General features: G+C 47.0%; 1 protein-coding gene and 1 pseudogene across 1 annotated transcript; one reads left to right on the top strand and one right to left on the bottom strand.

The window, feature by feature from the left end:
* Positions 1-4,619: 4,619 nt before the first annotated feature.
* GSTO2 (glutathione S-transferase omega 2) lies at positions 4,620-21,661 on the bottom strand. Its single transcript, XM_028513254.2, has 6 exons — positions 21,492-21,661; positions 21,151-21,259; positions 19,172-19,394; positions 18,130-18,231; positions 8,732-8,838; positions 4,620-7,278 (listed from the first exon to the last, which is right to left on the bottom strand). Exons 1-6 carry the CDS (start codon positions 21,523-21,525, stop codon positions 7,119-7,121), a joined length of 735 nt encoding a protein of 244 aa, XP_028369055.1. The 5' UTR covers positions 21,526-21,661; the 3' UTR covers positions 4,620-7,118.
* On the top strand, positions 14,869-15,530 carry LOC114497485 (annotated as a pseudogene).
* Positions 21,662-24,694: the final 3,033 nt, after the last annotated feature.

Here is a 24,694-nt window from a genome sequence, read left to right as displayed (position 1 = left end):
GGTGGTGAGTAACAAAGCCAGGCGTCAGACCCAGGCAGTGCTAAGTGTGTGCTGCTATGTGCTGAGAAATCACAGCAAATCAGTCTGAAAAATGTTGAGTGGGGCTGCCCACGGCCTTGCACCCTATGGTAAATTAGAACCTGATACATTAAGTTATTTCATAATAAAATGCAGACTTAGCGCAATGGTGAACTAGCTCTTGGTGATCTTTGAGTGAGAGAGCAACTCCATTCGCCCCAAACTAGGAAGCCCTGAACTGTGTGCTCGGCCCTGTTGAGGGCCGTGGGGGTCTGTGGCTGGCTGCCCGAGGGGCTGGTGGCAGCTGTGGCAGCAGTCAGTGAATGTCCCAGAAGTCCCAACCAATGTCACTCTGCAGGCTGTGACTGAGAACATCCTCATGCCCCGTCCTGTCTGCACCTCATGGGAGGGAGCTGGAAGGCTGTTTGGTTTGGCCAGTGGACCTCCAGCAGACACAGCCAAGAACCACACAGTGAAGGGAGTGTGTGCCTTTGACTCCTTGAACTTGCCTCACCCCCACCCTCTCCATCCTCTGCCTTGACCCGTTCTACCACTCGGGAGGGGCATCTTTTAGAGGTAATTTTTCTCATTGCTGTCCGAAGATAGCTTGTTTTCCTAACTAGTTTTTTTTTTAATACAAACAATACAGTCATGATAAAAAAAAATGTTGACCAGGGGCAGAAAAATTAAGTAACAGGTAAAAGCGCCCGCTCCTGACTTCTCAGTCCATTTCCTAGCAATCCCCAGTGAGAAGTTTCTCGTCTGTGCTCCCTAAATTTTTCTGTGATGTGTCGCATGTGTGGATACATCGCTTTTGTTCTTGTTTCCATAAATTGCATCGCACCACCTAACTTCCCTTGGACGTCTTTTTTGAACACTTGGTTGTACCATATTCTTTCAAACAGCTGCTTACTATCTCTCTGTATGTACGGATGGCTGTCCCCTAGCTCACCCAGCCTCGCCTACTGAGGAACACTTAAATGCCCCACCCACTCCCCCCTTTTTTTTGCTATTTTAATCAACACTGCAGTGAGCATTGTGCATCGAAGCCTGTTCAGAGTGATTGATCTTCCCTCTCCTGATAATCGGTACACACTGTATCGACAGCACACTGTCCACTGATTCACACCCAAGCACCTGGCCATAAAAATAAACTTGTGCAGGATTTAGTCAGTGCTCATGACGCCGGAGTGAGGAGAAGCCTGTATTTAACCAAATGCGGCTTGTGTCCCACCCCAGCCAGGCCCTGTGTGAACATCAGGAGTGCGAGACAAGGGCTGTGTCCCCGGGGCATCTGGGTCTGTTAGCAAGGGCAGACCAGTGGCCACAACAACATAAGCAGTGAAGGGCGGTGGTGACCGAAGGTGAAACGGGGTGGCTCTGGTCCCCGCGTGGCACGAGGGGAGCAGAAGCCATGTCCGCTGTGGGTTTCAGTTTTAACAGTGTCAGCTCCCTGATATGTGGGAAGATGCGAAGAACCTCCCCAAAGAAAATCCACTTGAGCGAGTTATCCTTCTGCCCCAGATGCTGTGTCTCATTCATCTGGGCCCAGGACCAGTGTGTTGCCTCCTGCACAGCGTGGGGTCCTTGCTCTGTAGGTGAAATGCATTTTCCCATCACTGATGTTCCTCCAAGCCCCACAGAGGACCCAGGAAATAAAAAACTGTCAACAGATTATCTCCTAAGGTGTAACCGCATAAACCTCAAAAACGTTCAAAGATGTGTTTTTCTACTTTTCTTGACAGGAAAACAGGTCTTGAAAGTGGAAGGTGAGATTCGCTGGGCAGGAGTGGGTAGGATCCCATTGGTTTCTTTAAAACCCACCAATCAGTGATACATTAGGTTTCTCTTTGGGTAACTATGTAATACAGAGATAGAAATTAAAGACCCACTTCCTGCCGCTTCTCACAAGCCACCCTTGGGCCTGTCTTCCCAGCTGGCCAGAGATGACTCACCCAGCCCCCATGGCCTCATTGCTCACTTATGCCTGCAGAGTGAACTTAGCTATGCTAGACCCAAGGTCTCTTGAGACAGTGGTTGGACCCCGAAAGGCTGACAGCAGCCTTGGTTCTCAGCCAGAAGGCATAGTTAGTGCTGAATCAGCCCCCCAGGAATTGAACCAGCGGGTCAGCCCTGATATCTCCCAGAGAAGGACATGAGTCAGCCCATATATACTCCTACCCCAGGGAGTCAGTAGCAGAAGCTGAAGTAGAGCCAGATTCAGGGCTGTGGAGGTTGGTGGTGTTCATTCCCTCTGATACATGCAGCTTTGTCTGGAACTATTCTTAAGAAATCCTCTCCACACATTTGTTTCCTCCTTGCAGCCTTTTATAATCCCGCTAAGCAGGGAAGCTACTGAAGCTCCACTAGCCCAGAACGAGACCAGACTTCAAGCAGCAGCTTGCTCAGCCTGGGTGTTGAATGATGCAGAGGGAGAGACAGGAGTAGGTCTCTGCCCTGTCTCCATGTGCCCACTCAAAATGGGGGTCCACGGGGGAGTTTCTGCCCACTAGACTCTCCCGTGACAAAACTGGGCAAAGACCAATGACACTGAGAGTCCAGAAAGTATATGGCTAGGGCGAGGGTCCCAGGTAGGACATCACTTCTCCGGAGACGTGGGTGCCTTCTGGACAGTGAAGAGGGTAAAGAGCTGTGACAGCTGCCTCACGATGAGCTGCCTGGAAGGGGTCCAGGCTTCTGGGTCATCTGTACACCCACTCATTCTGTCATTCATCCAATCATGTATCTGCTTATTCTCAAAACACTTACTGAGTGGCTGCTATGTGCTAGGCACCGTGCCAGGTGCTAGGAAAACAAAGTTCAAGGGAGACACTATTCCTGCCTTGAGGGAGCTCCTAGTCATGAATTGCCAAGGACCACTTAGCTTAGGATGGAATTTTAAAAATACCTCCTGCTCTTACCATTTACAGAGTTCCCCATTATGCCTCTTGGTACCTTCTCCGTATGGCAGAAATGCACAGAAACACACACACACACACACACACACACACACACCTTCCGAGGGTTTTTCTAAACCCCTGAGCATAACCCATATTCCAGGTTTTGCAAAGGCTGCCCCTGCTAAGAGACACCCACCCCCCTCTCTTCCCAGCCCCCCAGTGCTGTGCTGCTGGAAGAGGCTCCCCCGGGTGGGCAGCACTGTCAGAACCTGCCTCAGTTGCTTAGTCCTCCACTGCCTGACAAACCCACAGATGGCTTGTCCCAGCTGGCTCCCAGCCAGGGGGCTGAAGAGTACTCTCCACCAGCGCCCTGGGGAGGGAGGCTGCCTGCCCCTGACCAAGTGGGCCAGGGACCCTTGCATCTGCAAGGCGATTCTTAGTCCTGCTGGATCCTTGGGAGGAAACGACAGGGCAGCGGACCCCACAGCTCTTGTCCAGAGCACATGCGCAATCGTCCTTTCCGAGAGCAGCACGGGCCTGGGGCACTTGTGGGCTCCACGCAGCAGCCACGCTACCCGGTAACCGGGCAGACCTGTGGGCATTTCCAATCCCCTACACGGTAACCCTCCAAAAACAGTTAGTGCTCTCCAAGATGGCAGAAAAGGGACATTCTGCGTACTCCTGCATAACATGGAAGACGACACTGATTTTACCATCATCAAGAACCCAGTAGGATTTCAGGATTCACCCTTTTAAACTGGGGGTGTGAGGAATGGGGAGGGGAGAGGGACAAATGTCCCAGCTTCCAAGAGCTCATGGGTCATTTGAGATTAAATCTCAGCACATGAAACAACCAGAAAAGTCCAAACCGTGAATTAACCTAAGTATAATGTAGTACATTTTATTCCCAGGTGATGGGAGAAGGAGCAGAGTTCAAGTGTGATCATTTTCGGAAGCCTTGTCGCAGTCACAGAGTTGCTCTATGATGGGAATTGAGCACTTCCCCGGCAGGCACTAAGCCCTTACCTGGACAATCCCGTCATTTCTCAACAACCCTCTAAAATAGTCACTCTGTGATCCCATTTTATAGATTAAAAAACAGAGGCTTAGACTGGTTAAGCATCTTACAGAATTGAGTGGCACAGCTAGAATTTGAACCTGGTGTGCCTGAGTACACAGCCCTGCTCTTGTTTACTAGGTGTACCACCTCTTTGCACAACGAATTTTGACCTGAACTTGGCAAGAGAAAAAGCTGGTTGAAAAAACAAATCCGAAAGGCTGCTCTGATGAGGAAGATGAGAGAGTGGAGGAAACAGCATTTGCAAAGCCTCAAGAGCTCTGGCAAGCCACATGGGAGAAAAGGGTTTGAAAAAACCAAATGCCCAGCCTCCCAGGGATTCACGAATGGAAATGTACGAGCGATGGGGCTCCTGAGTGGCAGTGCTCAGTGTGGCAAGGAAAGGGGGCGAGGGGCTGGAGACGACCCCCCGAGAACCCCCGTGGGCTGGATATCTGGTTATTTGTGAAGACTTTAGATAACCAGTGGGACATAAACCACAGGGGGGTCAGGCTTGGTTCTCGAGCTGAGCAGCACAGTCCCCCTCCATCCAGGCCGTTGCCTTTGACAAAGGAAATGCGGATCAAGCAGGACATGAAGCGGAGAGGTGTAAGGGAAAAACTCTCCCCTGCCCCACCCACCACCACAGCTTTCAAGGAGCAACGTGGCCGCACAGGCAGGCAGACCCTGCAGCCCTGAAGGGACCGCTCTAGCTTACACCTGATGATTTGGAGTTAATCCACTTCAACACTCACAGCAGCTCTGTTGCCTGAGATCAGAGAAATTCGGAGCTAAAAGGAATTTCAAGTAACATTTAGTACCATCTCCTCGCCCCACCACCAAGCACCACCACTGGTCACCTCTCCAGGCCACCTTCACACCCCCCGCCCCCCACCAGTCCTGTCAGGATATAACAGGACTCAGTCCGGGTGGCTCCAGTGCAGAACTTCTAGGGAAGGGAGCTCTCTCAGCCTGCTGTGCCCAGGGATTCGGGTGTTCGTATCATCTCTGACAATGAGGCGCTTTCAAGTGCTGTCCTTGGTTGAACCTTAATTCCTTAAATTTAACATGCTTTTGTAAGATATACATCAATTATTAAAGTGCTTCTGAGACATGAGCTGATGGAATACCTCCTGTTCTTTCTCATTGTGTTTTTATTACCCTGATACATTATTGCTGCCACCCCCGCCTCCACCCCCCAATAAAAGAAGTGGTATTTTCAAAAGCTCCTCATGGAGCATTATTTAATTTCCTCTTTTCTCCAGGCTAAATCCAGGATTCACCCAGAGACTGACAGCCCATGTTCTTCTGTGGGTGGCAAAAAAAAAAAATGAGAAGAAAAAGTGGAGGGTGGAGGGCGATGCAGGTGACCCTGGCGAAACGCTGAGAGCACCGCTGGCGGGAAGGCACTCAGATCCCGAACTGGGCTGTGGGCGGCCGGCCGGCACCCTCGCCCACGGGCACTTTCCCCCATGCTTTGTTTCCTGGCTCTCCGAGCTTTCTAAATTACTGTGTGGGGCCCCAGAAGAAAACATCTTTGGTCTTGGCCATCAGAGTCACACCATTATCTGTTGTGCTGACAGCGATTTTGGCCCCACACTCAACACTCGCCAGCACACAGGATTTATACCTGCAAGGACTGATCAGCCCCCTCGTCCCAGGAGACGCCACAGAAGCCAGGCACAGATCCCAGGGAAATGTGATGCACAGACCTCCCTCTGCATTGGCTTGGGCACCATGGCAACAGGATGCCCCATCCTGAGCAGATGGCACAGCAGACGCGGCCCCTGTCCTCGCCCTTGTCACGTGGCACCTGCTACAGCCGACCAGGCCACCTGACCAGGCAGGCTTGCTTCTGTCCAACTGTCATGGAGTCACACTGGTAACTATGCACATGAGTCAAAACCCACGCAGAGGCAGCAGATGGCCCGGCCAGGCTGAGACATGGGGAGGAACGGGGCCGGTTTGGGCTGAGTCAGAGGCGGGGGCAGCAGACAGCTCCCCAGGGGACACCGACAGTTAAAAACATCCCTCCTGCTGCTGCCTGGTCTCTCAGCCTGGCTAGAGGCTGGCAAGAGATCAGGCCTGAACAAAGCTGCAGGGGTCACAGGCTTACCCCTCGACTCTGAGACAAAACGGCATTGGAGAAGCCCGTCCTGCTCCTGAGGCACCGGCCAGCCCACCAGGCCATTCTTCTGGGCCCTCCGACACCTTCCACAGTCGCAGCCAGCAGGGGGCCCTATCGAGCTGGAACAAGCTTCCCCACAGCGAGATGAGCACCTCCAAACCACTAGGTCTAACACTGCGACCAACATGAGTGGAGCCATCAGGGGCTCCTGTGTCTTGGTCATCTTTGTCATCTCTGCCACACAGATGTCCCACGGCGTGGTAAACAGTGGGCGGCCAGAGGCATCTGCTGTGATAAACTGAAAGAGTGTGTGACGCACATCCAACAGAGTGGCCTTTGCCCGTGACTGGGTTTGGGACATGTGTGCTTTTTAAGGCAGGATGTCAACCACAGAACATTTTGTGAGCCACCCTGAGTTCCGACAGCACCGGTAAAATTCTGGCGTCACTGTCCAGGGTGAGGACGGGCGTTTCGTTTCCTGCTTTGGAATTCTTTCAGTCATGAGACCCGTGGTGTCAGCTGGGCCCACAGCCAAAGTGTGAGTGAGAAGGGCACTCATGCACACTCACGCGGACTGAAGCTTTCATTTGCCAAGCAGAGGGAATCTGAACTTGCAGTGTTTTCTTCTTTTTTTTCCTCTCTAGTTTTCCTCCTACCGGGGAAGTCGTGGAGGATGCCAGTCTACAGTGGCAAATGTCAATGGCGGGTAGGCCCTTAACCTCAGCATCAGCATCAACAATCTGGAGGTCAAACTGGGCCAAAGGCCAAGGGGCCAGGTGGCACACAAGCTCCCATAACGTGCTTGGACGTTAGCACTGGGTACCGGATTTCTAAACAGTCCTTAGAACCTGCGGGCTAGAGGAGTCACACAAGCGATTATCAGAAAGAATACCTTACCTTTTCTGTCTCCTTGTTTATTGGGAACTTCAAAGAAAATGAACAAAAACTAATTGATCCACCCAAACACTTCCTGATACAGAATCACAGCATGGCTGAGAATTCTGGGTGGTCACGCTCAGCAACTGAGCCCATAGTCAAAGGCCTCGGGGTGGTTCTGAAAATAGAGGTTCAAGAAGCCCAGGAAAATGTTCTTGTCTATGAGGAGGGCGCACACGGTGGGGTCCCGCTTCATGGCCGCGATCCAGAGCCGCAGAGCCGGGGTGTGGTTCACGCAGCTGCAGGACAGGAAAGAAGCGTTAGCTCACCTGAGGAGGAAGGCGGCAGGAGAAGTGGCAAGGCCTCACTTTTTAGAGTTACAAGATACAAACCATGGGTTTCTTAGGACAGCAAAGTCATCCTACTCACCTTCTTATCAACTGAGCATGATCACTCACCAAAGGAAAATCTGATTTTTGAAATACCTGCATGTGCTTCTGAATTGTATGGGTCACTACTGATTTTGGCAATGCAGTTACAATACTTTCGGGCTGCTTGTTCTGGGGAAGCAAGGTGACCACCCCTCACCGTTCCCCAATGAACTAGACAGCCCCCTGAAAGAGACATCCTTTTGTCATTCTCGGATTGTGCTCTAGGGGGTTTGAAAAAAACAAAAACTAGGCATTTCCAAACTTTTTTTTTAATGAGTAAAACAATCATCAAACTTTGAAATAATGGAGATGACTGGGCTTCATTATTTCAAAGATGGATCAGGAAATCTAGGTCTAGAATATGTCAAGTGACGTGTTCAAGGTGTGCAGACGGTTGGTGGGGGTCCGGGACCAGAGGTGAGGGCTCCCGGTCTGTGGCTCACTGCTCTGTCCCCAGAGGCGGCGGCTCTTCCTGATGTTTGTGTTGAGACAGAGTTTAAAATACCTAACTACGTGAACTTGGACCCTCCGTCCGAGACAGTCACGGGGGAAGTGCACAGGACCGCTGCATCGAGTCAAGCCCGACAAACTCGGCAAACGCATGGGCTTGGTGCAGCTCCGGCTGGGCAGGACCAGGCTCCCAAATGCCAGAACTGCCCCGCACCCACCCGGCGGCTGGCTGGGACTAGAGCAGGTGCCAGCCTGTGTCCTCTCAGCGCTGTGACAGCAAAGCACGTGCTCTGCCCAGGGCCCCTACACGGCCCCCTGAGTCTCCCAGGCAATTTCTTCTACTGGAAATACCCCAGCACTTCCATGGCGGCCATTTCATTTGTCTGTTTTAACATCAAGCATCTGTTGCTCTTAAAATAATTTATTTTTTAAAAATTCCTATCCGGGGAAGATTCCTCAGAACTGAGGTGTGAGTAACGTGTATGGTGTCCACTGGGGGACTCAGGAGGTCTAGGTGCACGGCCACCGAGGGCGCTGAGACAAGTCACCGAAAACCCTGTGACCGGGACTCACCGCCTGCTTTCACCACTGGCCCGCGTCCACATGGGCTGCTGAGGACAGCGACTCCGGAGCTCTACGGAGGCCTTTGGACACAGTGTCCTTCTAGCAGACACATGGGGGAAGCTTGGGCCCACAGACAGTGGCAGAAGAGCACAGACGTGTTTTGGACAAGGAGACAGTTTGAAACCTGATTTCGCTTCACAGGGTCACGAAACACGCCGGAAAGACGGTGAATGGCTCCCAGACCGTTTCAACCGCTGTCACCCAGTCTGCCCCCAGGAACCCGTGACCACACCGTCGAATGTCTTACTCAGCTATTCCATATACATCCAGTCGCTCAAACCAGGGCCAAAAGAGGTAATCAATCATGGATATACAGGGTCCACCGAAGAAGACGGTGTTCTGATAGCTAAGAATCTGAAAGGTGAAACAGAACAAAAGCAAGTTAATTCACTGGCCTGCTGGCAGAGTTAGAGACCCTAAACACAAACATCAAATTAGTTCCCACAGAGGCAGAACTTAGGCTTTGATGCTCCTTCTGATTTGTCAGGTAAGTGTTCTCCTCCCTTCCCTGGAGTTTCCTCCACTCCCTTTAGGGCAGTACTCCTGGCCACACTCAGCCCCCTCCCCGCTCTGAACAAGGCGTTGGTCGTCTGACTGGAGAATCTGGAAGGACACCCCAGGCAGAGGGAGAGCCCAGCCCTTCCCTGTTAGCCTGGAGCGGGCTCCTCGGGGTGCTAAGCTCCCCATGGAGCAGCTCTGCCCCTGGAGAGGGGAGGCCCTGCCTCAGGCCTGTGCCGCCCATGACTGGGACAGAGGAGGGCCACAGTGGGACCTCTACATGCTGCAGCTGTGACCCCCGTCCTCCAGGATCCGCCTTATCTGTGATCAAGGGGATGCTACAGTCTCCGTGTGCCTCCCTCTTTCACCTCAACCATTAAAAACAAAGGCAGGGAAGAGCAGAGCTATTTAATGGGCTCCCTCCCTTTAATTGCAACATTGTCTTTCTACCACATTTTCTTTTTTATTTGAGCTCTTTCACCTTCACATTTGTTGGCCACTCAACATTATCAACCTTTTTTCTAATCCTCACCCAAGGATGTATTTTTGTTACTGACTTGAAAGAGAGAGAGAAGCACTGAAGGGAGAGAGAAGCATCAGTCAGTTGCTGCCCGTACACACCCGGATGTGGATTCCATCCAGGCATGGAATCCACAACCTCTGTATGTGCCCTGACCGGGAATCAAACTCACAACCTTTTGGTGTACGGGATGATGCACCAACGAACTAAGCCACCCAGCATTAAAACATTATCATTAAAATAAAATTTCTCCTTCTCACCTGGGACAAATCTACCCAGACAGAAAACAAACTCTTAACAGACAGATAGCAAAAGTGCTGAGTAGAGATTATTGTTGGGCCAGTTCTTCCCAAAGAGAAAGGTATGGTGTCAGTTACCGACTTAAGTCAATCAGATGCCTCTCTTTGACCCACATAACTCATAATCAAGTAAATACTTCCTACACCTGTAGATCTAGCTTCCTATATTCTTAATCCAGATCTTCATTTTCCTCTCTATATCCATCAGGCTTGATGCTTCGTGCTCCAGACCAGCCGTTGACTCTATGGCATAGTCTAGGTCTGTAGTGAAGAAGGTAAATTCTGGAGCCAGCAGACCTGGTCCCGTGCTGGGCTCTACCTCCAATTCAACACGGAACCCAAGGCGACTTAGGTGCCTCTTCCTCCAGGTCTCAGTTTTCTCATCTGCAGAATGGTGGTGACGTCAGTGCCCACCGTGCACGAATAAACATGAGCTCTTATGATAACAGAGCACAGAAACCTCCGAAGGTTACACCTACAGAAAGTAAATCCACCCCTGATACACAGATCAATGGGATCCCACCATCCTTCTCAGAGGAAAAGCAAATCTCGTGCCCCAAAGTCCAAGTCTCCACTCTGTCCCAGTAGCGCATAGACCAGTCCCCTGCTGGGCGTCCTGAAAGCCTGAAAAACTGCGAGGCAGCATCATGTTGTTCAAAGAAACTAACAGGATGGTCCAAAAACACCAGAATCTGGCCAATCAAAACTCAAAACAGAGGCTATTTTCGGCCACGTATAAACAAGATCGGCCTTACAGAGTAAAGGAACAAAGAGTTCCAGAAAGGCTCGAGCCTTCTTTATGTTCCGGAATAAAAGTAATAACTACCCAAACTTTTATCACTGTCTTTGAAACACACACCTCCAGCTTATTACTGGCTTTCACGGCACAAATCAGAACCACCAAATCCACAGGATCGACTCTGGCATTTCTGTATAACTCCCCTGCTTTCCAGAGCAGAGGTGCTGTGCTTTTGGGAAAATCCTTGTCGAAGCAAGTCACATGGAGATATTTAATGGAACCCACAATAGACCCCTTGGTAAAGTAATAAGCTATTTTGAAAACAAATAACTGCTCAGTAATTAATGTGTATTTAGTATATGTTTTCAAAGCTTTTCATCTACTTGAAGTAGGAGTATGCCTTTAAAATATTTGTGATGTTATAGATATGATCAATTTGTATATAAGCACTCATAAAGTAATTTAAGCCCTATCAAGGTACTTTCTATAATAAAAAGTCAAAATAAATAAGCACACGGATGAAATGAAAGAGGCATCAGTTACCAGCATCTGCCCCACCTCCCAAATACATATACACATTCCCTGGCATTTTTCTTAAATTCAAGTGTGACTTGGGACCATTCACATCAAAATCCTCGGAGTTCTGGATTCTGCTGCAAATTCTTGAGCCCTGCCTCCAACAGGCATTTCTCCACCAGAGTTCTCCCAAGGCAAGTCTAAAGCTCCCAACAGAACATTATCTTCCTGTAAACAAGCACAGCGTGCCAGCTCCTTTACAGACACCGCAGCCCAGTGATGCAGGAGGACACACGGCCAGGCCTCCTCGGAGGTTCACTGAGGCTTTGGGACCTCCAGAAAAGTCTGAATAGGAAAGTTCCCTTCAATGCAAACCTGGTAGCTTCCCAACATGTGAAAGAACCTTTCCCCTTGGGATCACGGAACGTCACGCCAGAAGGGCCTCTGAAGCTCATCTGGTGTGACCTGCCCCCTGCCATCCCTTTTACCATTTTTAATACTATGCTCATCACACAGAAGATTAGAGGTACAGTGTAAAAGAAGTATACAATAAATTATTAAATATGAAAAATAAGAAAATGCTAAGATCTGGGAAAATAAAAGTTAGAACAAAAGGTCAAAACCTTGCCTTGGCCTGTCATTTACACTATTGCCTAGGAAGGAAACGGTATCGAGATATCAAGCCAGGAGTCCTGCAGGGCTCCTGCAGCTTTGAACTTGACCTGTTTCCTGGCTGCCCAAGTGGGGAGGAAAAGACGCTGGAGAGCTGACTCTGGTCTCTCACGTGGAAGCACAAGAGACTCTCACTTTCAAGGAAGGAAACTCAGTCCCCAGGAGGTAAAGGGACCCCCTGCCAGAGCTAAGACAAAAACACCATTCTCATTTTTAGACGAGGGGCCATCCTGGTGTCATTCAGCTTCACAGACATGGATGTATGAAGACTCTGATCACAGAAGCTTCCTCAAGCCTCCTTGCTGTTCTTAAATTTAAGTGATAGAGGGAAGCTTCGAGTCAGCAGATTCTGAAAGCCTCTCCTCCTCTCCAGCCGAGGACTGGCCCAGCTCAGCCACCCAGTGCGAGTTCCTCCTCACCGCTGCCCTTCCTCACCCTCTCTCAACCAAGAGCACCTAGCTGAGCGAGAGGTGAGACTCGCCAACATCCTCCTGGCGGGGGAGCTTGCCCAAATTCTCTCCTTCCTGTTTTATTCCATTGGTAAGAAGGTCCTCAGGCAATGTTACTCAAATAGCTCTTCTGTGTTCTCAGTTTAAACTAGTCCCTTGCTCACAGCCATATAGCACCCCCGACAACTTTTAAGAGAGAAGTAAAATAAACTGGCAGTCTTAATTTCTAATGTCTTATCTTTCTTACGTTTTGTCATCAGAAAGTGAATGGGAAGCTGCTGCTGCTACACCTGGATATATGTTAATATCCAATGTCATTTTTATTTTTATTTTTTATTGATTGATTTTAGAGAGAGAAGAAGGAGAGGGGAGAAGGAGAGAGAGAGAGAGAGAGAGAGAAATAGATCAGTTTGTTCCACTTATTTACACACTTACTGGTTGCCTCTTGTATGTGCCCTGACCCGGGATCAAACCCACAGCCTTGGTGTATCGAGATGACACTCTAACCAACTGAGCTACCCGGCCAGGGCCCTAAGGCCATTTTTTAAAAATTCTGTTTTGGGTTCTTTCTGTCCCCTGCCTGCCACATCTAATGATGTTGGCCATTCTTACTGTTGAACAGCTTCCCTCACAATGGAACCCCTGGCTTCCAGAGCTGTTGTCCCGGGTATCACCAGACAAGGCAAAGGGGCCTGCTTGGAGCAGACGGCTGTTCCCAGGCCCCAGACCAACGGCGCGGGGCCACCCCTGGGGAGGCAGCTGAGGCTCTGGCTTCTAGCCCTCAGGCTTTCCTAAAGTATTAACACATCTTTAATTCAGGGGATAACCCTTTGATGTCCTGGAATAATAGAAAGTATATATTTTTTAAAATTTCTGTTCAACAGTTAACTGAAAAATGACTACAGAGGGCTCTCTTGCTTTAGGCTGCGATAAAGGATAAAGAGTGAGCAAGCAAATGAAGATGATGGGACTGTCTGGTTTGACGAGCGTACACTTCCCACACCCGCTGGAAGGTGAAAACCTGGCAGGCAGGTTCCCTGGTCCTCTGCAAAGGGCTCTCGGGCTCCCCCACGGGGACGGAAAAGAGGTTCGCTCTGGCGCGCAAGTGGAAGGAAAAATAGTGCACTGGGCTCCCCCTTGTGGCCATCTGTGGTGAGGCGCACGGACTGTGGCACCCCCGGGAGGTTCACCAGGGAGGAAGAAGTCTACACGGTTTTTGCAGACAAGCATGATCATAAAGAGAAGAGAATCCCAGACTTTCTCAAACCAGACATTCTAAAAAGCTTCAGTCTGCAGCCCTGGACTCTCGGATTCAGCTTCAATAATTCCCTGCCCGGCACCACCGTCTTTTACACTATTGCCAAGAAATCATCCCCTGGCCTCTAACAAGGACAGACAGCAGGGTGGCTCACAGTGGGCGCTGCTGCTGGGGCTGGAGGAGGAAGAAAGCGGTTTTCCTTGATGGAAAGAGTTCTTAAGAAGCTGAACCTCCACCTGCCAAAAAATCAGCAATTCAGACCCTTATCCAAAAGTGACAGTAGAGTACTCCAGAACAGAAGCCTTTTGAGTTCATAAAAGGGGGTATTCTCAAAATTTTGAATTTCAGGTCCCTGCTACACTGAGATACAGCTGAGGCTGAGCTAATGACAGTGGACCGGTTCCCTGGAAAACAAACCAAGGGTATGGAACAAACAGAGCACAGAAAAAATCATTTCTCCTCGAGAGAGAAGCCTTGGAAGCAGTGTCTGGTAGAACACACACGCAACCTGCAGTCCCCTACTTAGGGCCTACAGTCCCCTGGGAAGAGTCAGAATGCATCCTGCTGACATTTGGGGATTACAGGACTACCCTGAAGTTTCTATCCTGGAATCCTTTTAATGGAATTAATTCTTTGTCAAAGTGTATTTGTAAAATAGTGGGGGGTGAAGGGGATGGCAGAGCTAGTAGACCAATGCTTGACAAGTCAAACATCTTTAAAGTGATGTTTTCATCCACTGAAGAAAAGATAAATGAATATTTACCTAATCTCTGAAGGGGGAAAGTACTTCCTGTGTATAAAAACAGTGGAAGAAATCACAACAGGAAAGACTTATGGCACAGTATGTTTAATGTTATATTTCTATATGTACAAAAAAATAAGCCCAGTAAAAAGTTATAACAAAAGACAACAAAAGTTAAAAACATGCAAATATCCTTTATATATATGAAACTCTTTAAAAGGAAGTTTTTCAATCTGCAAGGAAAATCATTAAGACCTTGGCAGACAGATGGCTAACAGACCATTGTCACAAAAAGAGCACTAAGAGACAGCATAGTTTGGGGTAAACACCCCACTCCACTAGCAATCAAACAAATACACATTACATCAACAATGAGAAACTACTCTTTCTCTCCAAAACAGGCAACTGTCTTTTTAAATGAAATCTGCGGACAGTGAAAAGGGCAGAGAGCACAGGGCATCTTTATATGCCGTTGGTTGGGGGTGAACGGCACAAGTCTCTGGGAAGGATGTACAGCTCCAGCCCGTGAAGTCTCTGTGCCCTTCGACCTGGAAATTCCATTCCTGGGACTTCCACCTAAACACGTTTTCTGCAACAGGGAAAACACTTTTATGCAAAGCAGCTGCTGTTCCCTGCAGCATCATTCATAATGGTAAAAAGGGCTGGATAAATAACTGTATGGTTTATACACATGACAAATTATACAGAATGAAAAGTTATGGTGTTTTCCACTAAAAATTTACACACATGGCCTTCCCATAAGTAGCCTGAAGTGACCTCTAAAAATGGTTCACTACGCACTTGACCCAGAAAACCCCATAAAATCATGCAAATCTAAAGGTTCAAATCTTCATGTCCACTTTAAGACCACTCGTGAAACTGCCCAGGCATATCTGAAAAGCCGCCCAGTATCTGAAGGATGCCACCTTAGAAAAGCAGTGTGTGCCATTCTGTCGTTACAATGGTGGAGTTGGTAGGCATGCCCAGGCCAAACAGTGGGGCTGGACACAGGGTCAGTGGCCCAAAAAGAGTGCTCAAATTTTGCTGCAAGTGCTTTAAAATGCAAAGAGTACTGCTGAACTGAAGGCATGCACATTCTCTGGTCATTGAGCACACCCAGGTGGATAAAGCTCCTGAGATGTGGCAGAACTCACAGAGCTTGTGGGCGGATTAACCCACACATGAGCTCTTGCTGCCACACTGAGATGATCCTCATGGAAAAAGAGCAGACTGTTCCTAAACCAGAAGAGGAGGTTGCACAGAAGAAAAAGTTATCCCAGGAGAAACTGAAGAAACAAAACCTTATGGCCTGGGAGTAAATTCAGCATAAAATAAATGCTAATAAAAGTAAAATAAAAACTTTAGGGACTTCTGGCCAAGATGGAGGCGTAGATAGACACACTGTGTCTCCTCACACAGCCAAAAGGATGACAACTAATTTAAAAAACAAAACACAACCAAAACTGAGAGAACATCAAACTGTATGGAAGTCTAACAACCAAGGAGTTAAAGAAGAAACGTTCATCCAGAACGGTAGGAGGGGTGGAAATGGACAGAGAGGACTCATGGCAAGGCAGCAGCTGGAGGACGGGGTGGTCCCACATTCACATTCAGATAAGCAGGGAGGAACAACTGGGAAGCAAGACAGACCATGCAACCCAGGGTTCCAGCTCAGGGAAATGAAATCTCAAAGCCACTAACTGAAAACTCCTGTGGGGGATGAGGCAGCAGGAGAAACTCCAGCCTCACAGGAGTATCATTGGAGAGACCCACAGGGTTCTAGAATATGCTCAAGCCCACCCACCCAGGAATCAGCACTAGAAGGGCCCACTTTGCTTTTCAGTATTGGGGGAAGTGACTGAAGGCCAGCAGAGAGCTGAGCAAGCAGCATTTTTCCTCTCGGGCCCCTCCCCGCCAGACAGCATCACAACACAGCCACATGGTTACCCACCCTGGTGAACACCTAAGGCTCCACCCCTTACTAAGTACAGGTGCGCCAAGACAAAAAAAAATGGCCAAAATGAAAGAACAGATCAAAGCTCCAGAAAAAAACACAACTGAGCAATGAAGAAATAGCCAATCTATCAGATGCACAGTTAAAAATACTGGTAATCAGGAAGCACACAGAATTGGTTGAGTATGGTCACAAATTAGAGGAAAAAATGAAAGCTATGAAAAGTGAAATAAAGGAAAATGTACAGGGAACCAACAGTAACAGGAAGGAAACTGGGACTCAAATCAAAAGTTTGGAGCAGAAGGAAGAAATAAACATTCAGCCAGAGCAGAATGAAGAAACAAGAATTCAAAAACATGAGGAGAGACTTAGAAACCTCTGGAATAACTTTAAACATAGCAACATCTGAATCATAGGGGTGCCAGAAGGAGAAGAGGAAGACCAAAAAATTGAAAACTTATTTGAAAACATAATGAAGGAGAACTTCCCCAATATGGCAAAGGAAATAGACTTTTAGGAAGTCCAGGAAGCTCAGAGAGTCCCAAAGAAGGTGGACCCAAGGAGGAACACACCAAGGCACATCACAATTACATTAGCCAAGATTAAAGAGAAGGAGAGAATCTTAAAAGCAGCAAGAGAAAAGAAGACAGTTACCTACAAAGGAGTTTCCATAAGACTATCAGCTAATTTCTCAAAAGAAACCTTGCAGACAAGAAGGGGCTGGAAAGAAGTATCTGAAGTCATGAAAGTCAAGGGCCTACATCCAAGATTACTCTATCCAGCAAAGCTATAATTTAGAATGGAAGGGCAAATAAAGTGCTTCTCAGATAAGTTCAAGTTAAAGTTCATCATCACCCAGCCCTTATTATATGAAATGTTAAAGGGACTTATCTAAGAAAAAGAAGACCAAAAAATATGAACAGTAAAATGACAACAAACTCACAGCTATTAACAACTGCACCTAAAAAAATAAAATAAATAACAACTAAGCAAACAACTAGAACAGGAACAGAATCACAGAAATGAAGACCACATGGAGAGTTACCAATAGATGGAAAATATACAGGGGGAGGTTAAGAATAGTATAGGAAATATAGAAGCCAAAGAACTTATATGTATGACCTATGGTCATGAACTAAAGGGGGCAGGGGAATGAGGGTGGGAGGGGGTATGCAGGGCAGAGGGGAATAAAGAGGGGAAATGGGACAACTGTAATAGCATAATCAATAAAATCTATTTTTTAAAAAGTAAAAAAGCACATGTAATAGAAAAATACATTCTTGTTATTTAAAAAAAAACTGAAACACAGAAAACAGTAAAAAAGGCCAATGAGATTTAAGTAGTCATTGGGTAGGACTTCTGGGAAAGACCTTTAAAGGAGCATGGCCTTCTGCCATTTTTTCCCCTTTCTGTTCTCCTTTCTGCAACCTGGAATTTGGATGTGATGGCTGCAGTTCCAGCAGCTATCTTGTCATTTTGAGGACAAAAACTTTGCACTAAAGATGACAGAGAAGAAAAAGTGAAGGAGTCTCAGTCTCTGGTAATTTCATGAAGAAGCTATCAAAATAGACTTGAACTTCCCCTTCCTCTGGCTTTTGTGAAAGAATAAACCCTTATACAACAAATTTATAGTACTTAGGTCCCTTTTACTAGCAGCCAAACACAATCCCTAACCAATATAGACCTTGACCTCAGTGGCCAAAGCTACAGAAGCCATGTAGAGACACTTCAGGTATACGGTGATTCTGAGAAAGGAAGAAATCCATGTGATGAATTTCTTGCCAGACTCCCTTGCCAGATTTTCAAGAATAATTCCAGAATGAGGTAGTAGAGAGCAAGTACCTACAAGTCAAAATCAGATGACGAGTAGCTGAACTTAATCGAAGTCAGGAAGAAAGAAGAAGTCTGTGAAAGCAGAGGGTATCAGGGTGACCAGGTCAGTGACCCTACATCTCTTCTTCCATTGGATCTAAACAGGAGAGGGACCCCTTTTTGTACCTCTTCAAGGTTGCAGAATTCTTCGCGGAGGGCTAGCTTCAGATTAGCGCATTCCTTCCCGCATCTCAGTGCTACCAGACACTCCTTGGTCAGGTGTGGGATCTAATCAGAGGACACAGGTTTCTTAGTGGAGGAGCCTGAGGGAACTCCATGCTCCTGCTCTGCCTAAAAATACAGCCGAACCTTGGTGACTGCAGTGTAACAGGCCAACAACCACACCTCAGCTCCCCAGCTCCCTCTGAGGGGTGTCTCTGCAGTTCCAGGAATCCAGGTGTCATAGCAGCCTGGTAAAACAAGGTGCTTTCGAAAAGGATTCTTGAGTGCTTCTTACTCGATCAGCAACTTTCATGCTGTACAATCTCAGGCAGGCACTTACCCTCTCTAAGCTTGTGTTCTTCTCATCTGAAAAATGGGTACAGCAATAGTACCCACCTTAAAGAGCAGTTGTAAGGGCTACATACGTTAACCTGTATAAGGTAGTTAGGACAGTGCTTGGCACGTCATCAGTGCTTAGCATATGTTGGTTATCTCTATCTCAATTCAAAGACAACTATCTTAAAGTTTCTCCATCATTTTTTCCCTGTTATCAGCGGGTGCTCCTTTGTCTCTCTTCCTTGCATTTCCTGGACTGTTGGGGCTCTTGCTCTGCATAAAGAGCAACCCGCTTCCATGCATTAATGCCTTTTTTACACCCCGACATTTTTGTACCTTAAACCTTAGAAATATTCCTTTTAAAGTATCACCAGTTTTCAGCTCTTTCAATATTCCTATCTTAAGCCACAGTCTTAACTACACCATAATCATACCTCCTGAGACTGCTAGTTCAGATGGCAAAGCACCTGTTGGCGAAGCCTTTAATTTTTAATATCAGAGGTGATGGCTCTAGAGTAGAGACTCTAACTGCACACCAGTCACTCTCCTAATGCACATGTAGTGTCAAACAAAACAAATTCCCCAATGACTTAGCTTTAAAACTGAAGTGTGGGGAAAAAATACAAAGTAAAAAAAGAGTGTAAGTAGCTTTTTAAAAAATTGAGCCTACCTTATAGAATAGCTCCAATAACATCTTTTGGCGAGCTCGCTCGTAAGGGTCAAATGGATAGAGCTTCCTTCCGGGATAAGCATCATCCAGGTACTCACAAGCAATCACAGATTCGTAGATCAGCTGACATTTGCTGTTTTCCAGGACTGGAATTTGGCCAAAAGGGTGCTTTGTGTAGAACCAGTCAGGCTTGTTTCTCAGGTTAATGTTGATAACTTCATGGCTTGAAAAGCACAGGCAAATAAATACGAGACCACAAAAGTGAGAGGCTTGCACAAGTGGGTGCATCTTCGAAGCAGAAGTAATCAATTCATAAGATTTAAGTTTGCAGTACATTTTTCAAAGTTTCGGTCTTTTACAAAGAAAAATATATAATCACATTATTGTCTTCATTCCTACAGTTAGATGTGTTGAATGTTTTCTACGCCTCGTCTCCTTTGCTCTTGGTGGTTCCCAATGCCGGGAGATTATATCTCCTGCCCGGCATCGCTGCTAGGACAGATCAGAGCCGGGACTGGAGCCCAGCAGTCTGACTCGGAGCTCGCCACGCTTAGCCCTCACACAACAGAGTTTCACACATTTTAAAGCTTGAAAATACAAATCTGCTATGGGCAGGTCACAACAGAATGTGGTAAATGTTAGCAGTTACAAGCACAAATTTTGCATCAGACTGTGGGGTCTGGACAGCCTAGCTTGTGACCTTGACTGGATTCTGTAACCTGTCTATGCTTAGTGTCCTTCATTGTAACATGGGGATGATCAATATGCTCATGTCTTGGCATCATTGTGAGGATCAAATAAATAAATATGTGTAGAAGGAAACAAATGAGAATATTCTTTGCTCAGTCAAGCAGATTGTCTTAAACCCCAAAGCAGTGGTTCTCAGCTGGGAGGAACCTTGCCCCATTCCCCAGGGGCACATGGTAATGTCTGGGGACACTTTTTGGTTGTCATACTAGGGGAGAGGCGATTGCCATCTAGTTAGTGGGCAGCGGCCAGGGACACTGCTAAACATTCATTCATAAACTGCCACTTTGTCACTGTGGGCAAACCATTGGGCTACTGTTGTTTCAAATGGGTCAACTAGCAATAGGGCTGATTAGAACCCAGAAAAAGAGGAGAATCCGGAAATAAATGTCATACATCCTCCTGAACAAAGCAGAATTACATAATTTTACTGAAAATGTCTCTGTGTTAGTCTCTGCATTTCTCTGACATAGATCTGAAACTCTAAAGTCGTCCCTAATGATGACTCCAAGACAAGGGTCAAAACTCTTGGAGTAACACATGCTCAGCATTTCATCGGAGCTTGGAGGCCACCGGCATCCTGCAGTCCCCACCCCGGCGAAGGCTCTGCCGTCCAAATCCTGACCAGCAGGACTCAATCCTGCAAAGCTCCTCCTGGGAAGATGTGTGCCCATTTCCTCAGGCATGTTGGAACCTTCAAGACATCTCTTGACAGCAGTTCCTTCTATTTCATTGTTTGGAACTATTTGCTCGTTCATTTGAAAAAATATTTTTAAGCACCTACTATGTGCCAGGCTCTCTCTAGCTCAGGAATGAAAAAGACCAAGACCCTACTCCTCCACAACTTACGTTTGGGGGAAAAGGGTGGAGGAAAGAGAGATAAAAAGATGTTGGATGCATTGTAAGCACAATGAAGACAGAGAACAGGGTTGATTTGAAGCGGGGGGGGGGGGGGGGGGGGGGCAGGGGGGTGTGGCTGCAGTCAGCACAGGCCGGCACTGTGCCCTTCCTTCACCGGTGTTACTGGAGGGAGCCAGCTCACTGGGGCCATCATTCAGTTTACTCTGAGCTGTCCTAAGGTTTCTGCACAGACACAACTGTGCATTCCAGGGCCTCCTGCTGACCTTTGCTAACCCTGCATTGACTTTGCCTCAGAAGAAAAGGATAGGGAGCTCCAGGTTTTACACATCCCCCCCGCGGGGCCTGTAAGGTGCTGACCTTCCATTTCTCACCTGATGCCTTTGGCCTGGAGGACCAAGCGCGTCCTGTGTGCATAAGGACAGAACCTCATGCTGTAGATTCGGATCAAGCCCTCTGGGACCGGCCCTGGGGGGTGACTTCCTGCGGAGGGGGAGGGGGTACCAAGAGGCGGATTAGCCCAGTGGGATGCCGGACTCACTCACCACCAAGACCCCAAGAGGGGTGCCCGCGCTCCGCCTCTGGAGTACCAGACAGGACTTTGGCACGTGGCTTTTGTGCAGAGGAACCGTTCAAGTCCCACCCACCCACCGCGCTGGTCTGGAGGCCAAGGCACAGCGTCTCCATCCCGTGGACAACCGTTGAGAAGACTCACCCTTCCCCAAGGCCCTGCTCGCATCTTCAGCCATGGTTTCCAGGTGTTTGCGCGGCGCCCAATGCTCTCAGGCCGGGGCTCTGGGGTTCGCCGCTGCAGCAGGCTCGAAGCACAGCGATGCTCCCGCGCGCCTCCTGCCCAAAATTCAGCCTTTGAGTGCCTGGGTTCTGGTAGGGCAGAGGGGGAAGTGATCTCCGGCGCGAGCTAGGTAGGATAACTTTAAATAGAGAGACATCGCTCCAGATTTGGGAACCAAAGCAGGAGTGGGCAAAACAAAACAAAAAAACACCTGGGAAGTGCCCTTGCTTTTAACACGTGGATACAGCATTCGGTGGGTCTCTTCTCCACACCGAGAATCGGTGAAGAATGGACATGAAACTCCAGCATGTATTTCAAGGAAGTTTAATAAAAAGTAACCAGAGTAACCGCCAACGTTTTCTTTCCCATTCTAAGCCCTCCCTCCTGCATCTCTAAGACCATTGTCTGTATAATGAGCACTTAAAAAAATAAAGCCAAACTTTTCATGCTATAGCAGATAAAAAGAAAAACTTGGTAGTGTTGAGATGTTGCAAGCCCCTGGGAGTGTACCCTTAAATGTTGTGCCCTAGACACCTCACCGGCCTCACCCTAGTCGCAGACCTACTTGTGACATTGCACGCAAGCTATGAAAGGCTGGTAATGAATTAGACACTAGAGGCAAAGAAAACTCTGTGAGCTCTCCCTATCCCCAGCATGAATTCCGGAGCAGACCCTTCATGACGACCAAGAAGGCTTTGTCAACAGCCGGGCAACGCAGGGGCCGCTTGGGTAGCTCTAGCTCTTTCATCTACATGAGACGAAGGAGGTAGCTGGACTTTGCTCTGCCCTATGAAGCTGAGATCCTGAAATTTAGCAGGTAGAAAGCAAATTCCTTTGACTTTACAGGACTGAGCTGAAATAGTAATTACTTATAAATGCATTTTATGGGGCTCACAGGTAGAGAAGGAAAGAAAAGTTTCATATGCCTCACACTGACTAAACGATTTCTGTAGATCGATCACCTTACTTGACTCCCACAACTACTCAGGTAGGCAACTATTATTTTCCCTGTCTCACAACATAGAAAATATCCTCAGGAAAATTAAAGTATTTGCCCAACGTGACCAGCTAGCAGGGTTGAACTTTGAAAGTCCAAAGCCTGACTCATTGTCTTGGCCTCAAAAACTGGTAGCCGTGTGGAGGGGAAAGGATATAAATCCTGGAAAAAAATATAGTGCATAATTGCGGCTCAACAAATGTTAGCTGAATCTCAATATGTTATACTAAAATGACAGAACCTAATTATATAGCTTATGAACGGTCACCTTTTGTCCTCTGGAATTCCAATCTCTCCAGAAATTCTTGGTTCATAACGTTAACATGTTTTCCTACTCAGTAGGAATCTTTGAAATTCTTCAGAACAGTGACTCAACTACATTTTTTGCTAAGCCATTCAGAGCACTTTCATGCGAGACATGGCAAGTTGCTGCTGACTGATAAGAACTGGGGAGTGGCAAAAATGTTTTAATAAATTTCCTCTGAAAAGAAAATGCATATATGTCAGCAATTTTACATGTTGCAAGATAAAGAGGAAAAACCACTGTTCTGAAACTAACTTTAAGCAAGAAGGACAAACTGAAGGGGAATAGAAGCAAAGAACATAACGATGATATGTGAGAGCTTCTCACAGACGAGGAGATGACTCACGGGCATGAAATGTATCCCTCAAGAAAGAACGCAGATGTTGAATAGCTGCGTGAAAATATACCCAGATTCTAAAAGAATACGAAATTCTCAAAATCACCGTCACAATCAGTTCTTAGTAACATGTATGTGGTACTTATGAGTATTTATTCATTTAATACTTAAGGTGGCCCCATAAAGGTTCTATTATTATTTTATTTTAAAAAATGAGTAAACTGAGACTAGCAAGGTTAAGTGGCTTATCAAAAGCCTCAGAACTAGTAAGAGGAGGAGGGAGGATTATGACCTTTGACTCCTGGGTGAGCTACTCCAAACAGGATCTTAGTCTATACCAGACATACGCAAGCTTGTTCTGGAAAAGTCAAAATAGTAAATATCTTAGGCTTTTTGAGTCATCTTGTCTCAACCACTCAACTCATCCCTTACAGGATGAAAACAGCAATAGATAATATATAAATGAATGGGTTTGGCTGTGTTCCAAGAAAACATTGTTTATCAAGTCTAAATTTGAATTTTGTACATATGTATATATACTCACAATTGTAATTCAAATGAATAATACAATAAATAATACATAATAGTACACGAATACTTCTGTGTTTTGTGTACTCACAACTGCAAATCTGCTTTTTCCAACCCCTGAATTTTAACAGACTTTATGTGTTGAGCAGTTTTATGTTCACAGCAGAACCAAGCACAAGACACAGAGATTGTTCTACCACCACAAATGCACAGCCTCCGCCACCATCCACATCCTGCATCAGTTACATTCTTACAACTGGTGAGCCTACGTTGACATTTCATTATCAAAGTCCAGAGTTTAAATTAAGGTTTACTCGTGGTGAATTTCATATAATTTTCATATATCACAAACCGTGATTCTTCTCTTGATTTTTTCAACCATTTAAAAATGTAAAAATTACCCTTAGCTCTTACACCATACAACAACCAGCAGAGGCCTGGATTTGGTATTCTGGTCTGAGTGTCCTCATTGCTGGAATATCCTGATAATGAATTATTAACAGCCACACTGGGAATTCCATTTGTAAAGTAAAAGTCCCATCTTTCGCTATGCTAGAAAGAATATATTTCCAAGTTGTTGTGTTTTTCCTCATTCCCACCTTTTAAGGGAAATCAACTCTGAGAGTTGGGAAATGCTGTTTATTATATCTGTGTAGGGGAAGTCACACTCTGGAATGCAAATCTATTGGGAGTTGTCAGACAGTAGCAAACAGTTGTTCATTTGAAGGGAAGCAATACAATGTCAAGGTTCTCACTTGGCACTATAGTCAAACCCTGGCTTTGGCACTTAGACAGCTGTCTCTCATCTGGTTAACCCTCATCTTCTTCACCTGTAAAATGAGAATACAACTAGTACCTTCTCAATGGGTTTTCAATAATGAATGAAGTCAGGCAGGCCATCCTCAGTACAGTAAGTGCTCAAAATTAATGACTAATACTAGTAAATAAGAACACATTTT

This window comes from Phyllostomus discolor, chromosome 5 (assembly GCF_004126475.2).
Source record: "Phyllostomus discolor isolate MPI-MPIP mPhyDis1 chromosome 5, mPhyDis1.pri.v3, whole genome shotgun sequence".
NCBI lineage: Eukaryota > Metazoa > Chordata > Mammalia > Chiroptera > Phyllostomidae > Phyllostomus > Phyllostomus discolor.
This window is presented reverse-complemented; position numbering and strand designations above follow the sequence as displayed.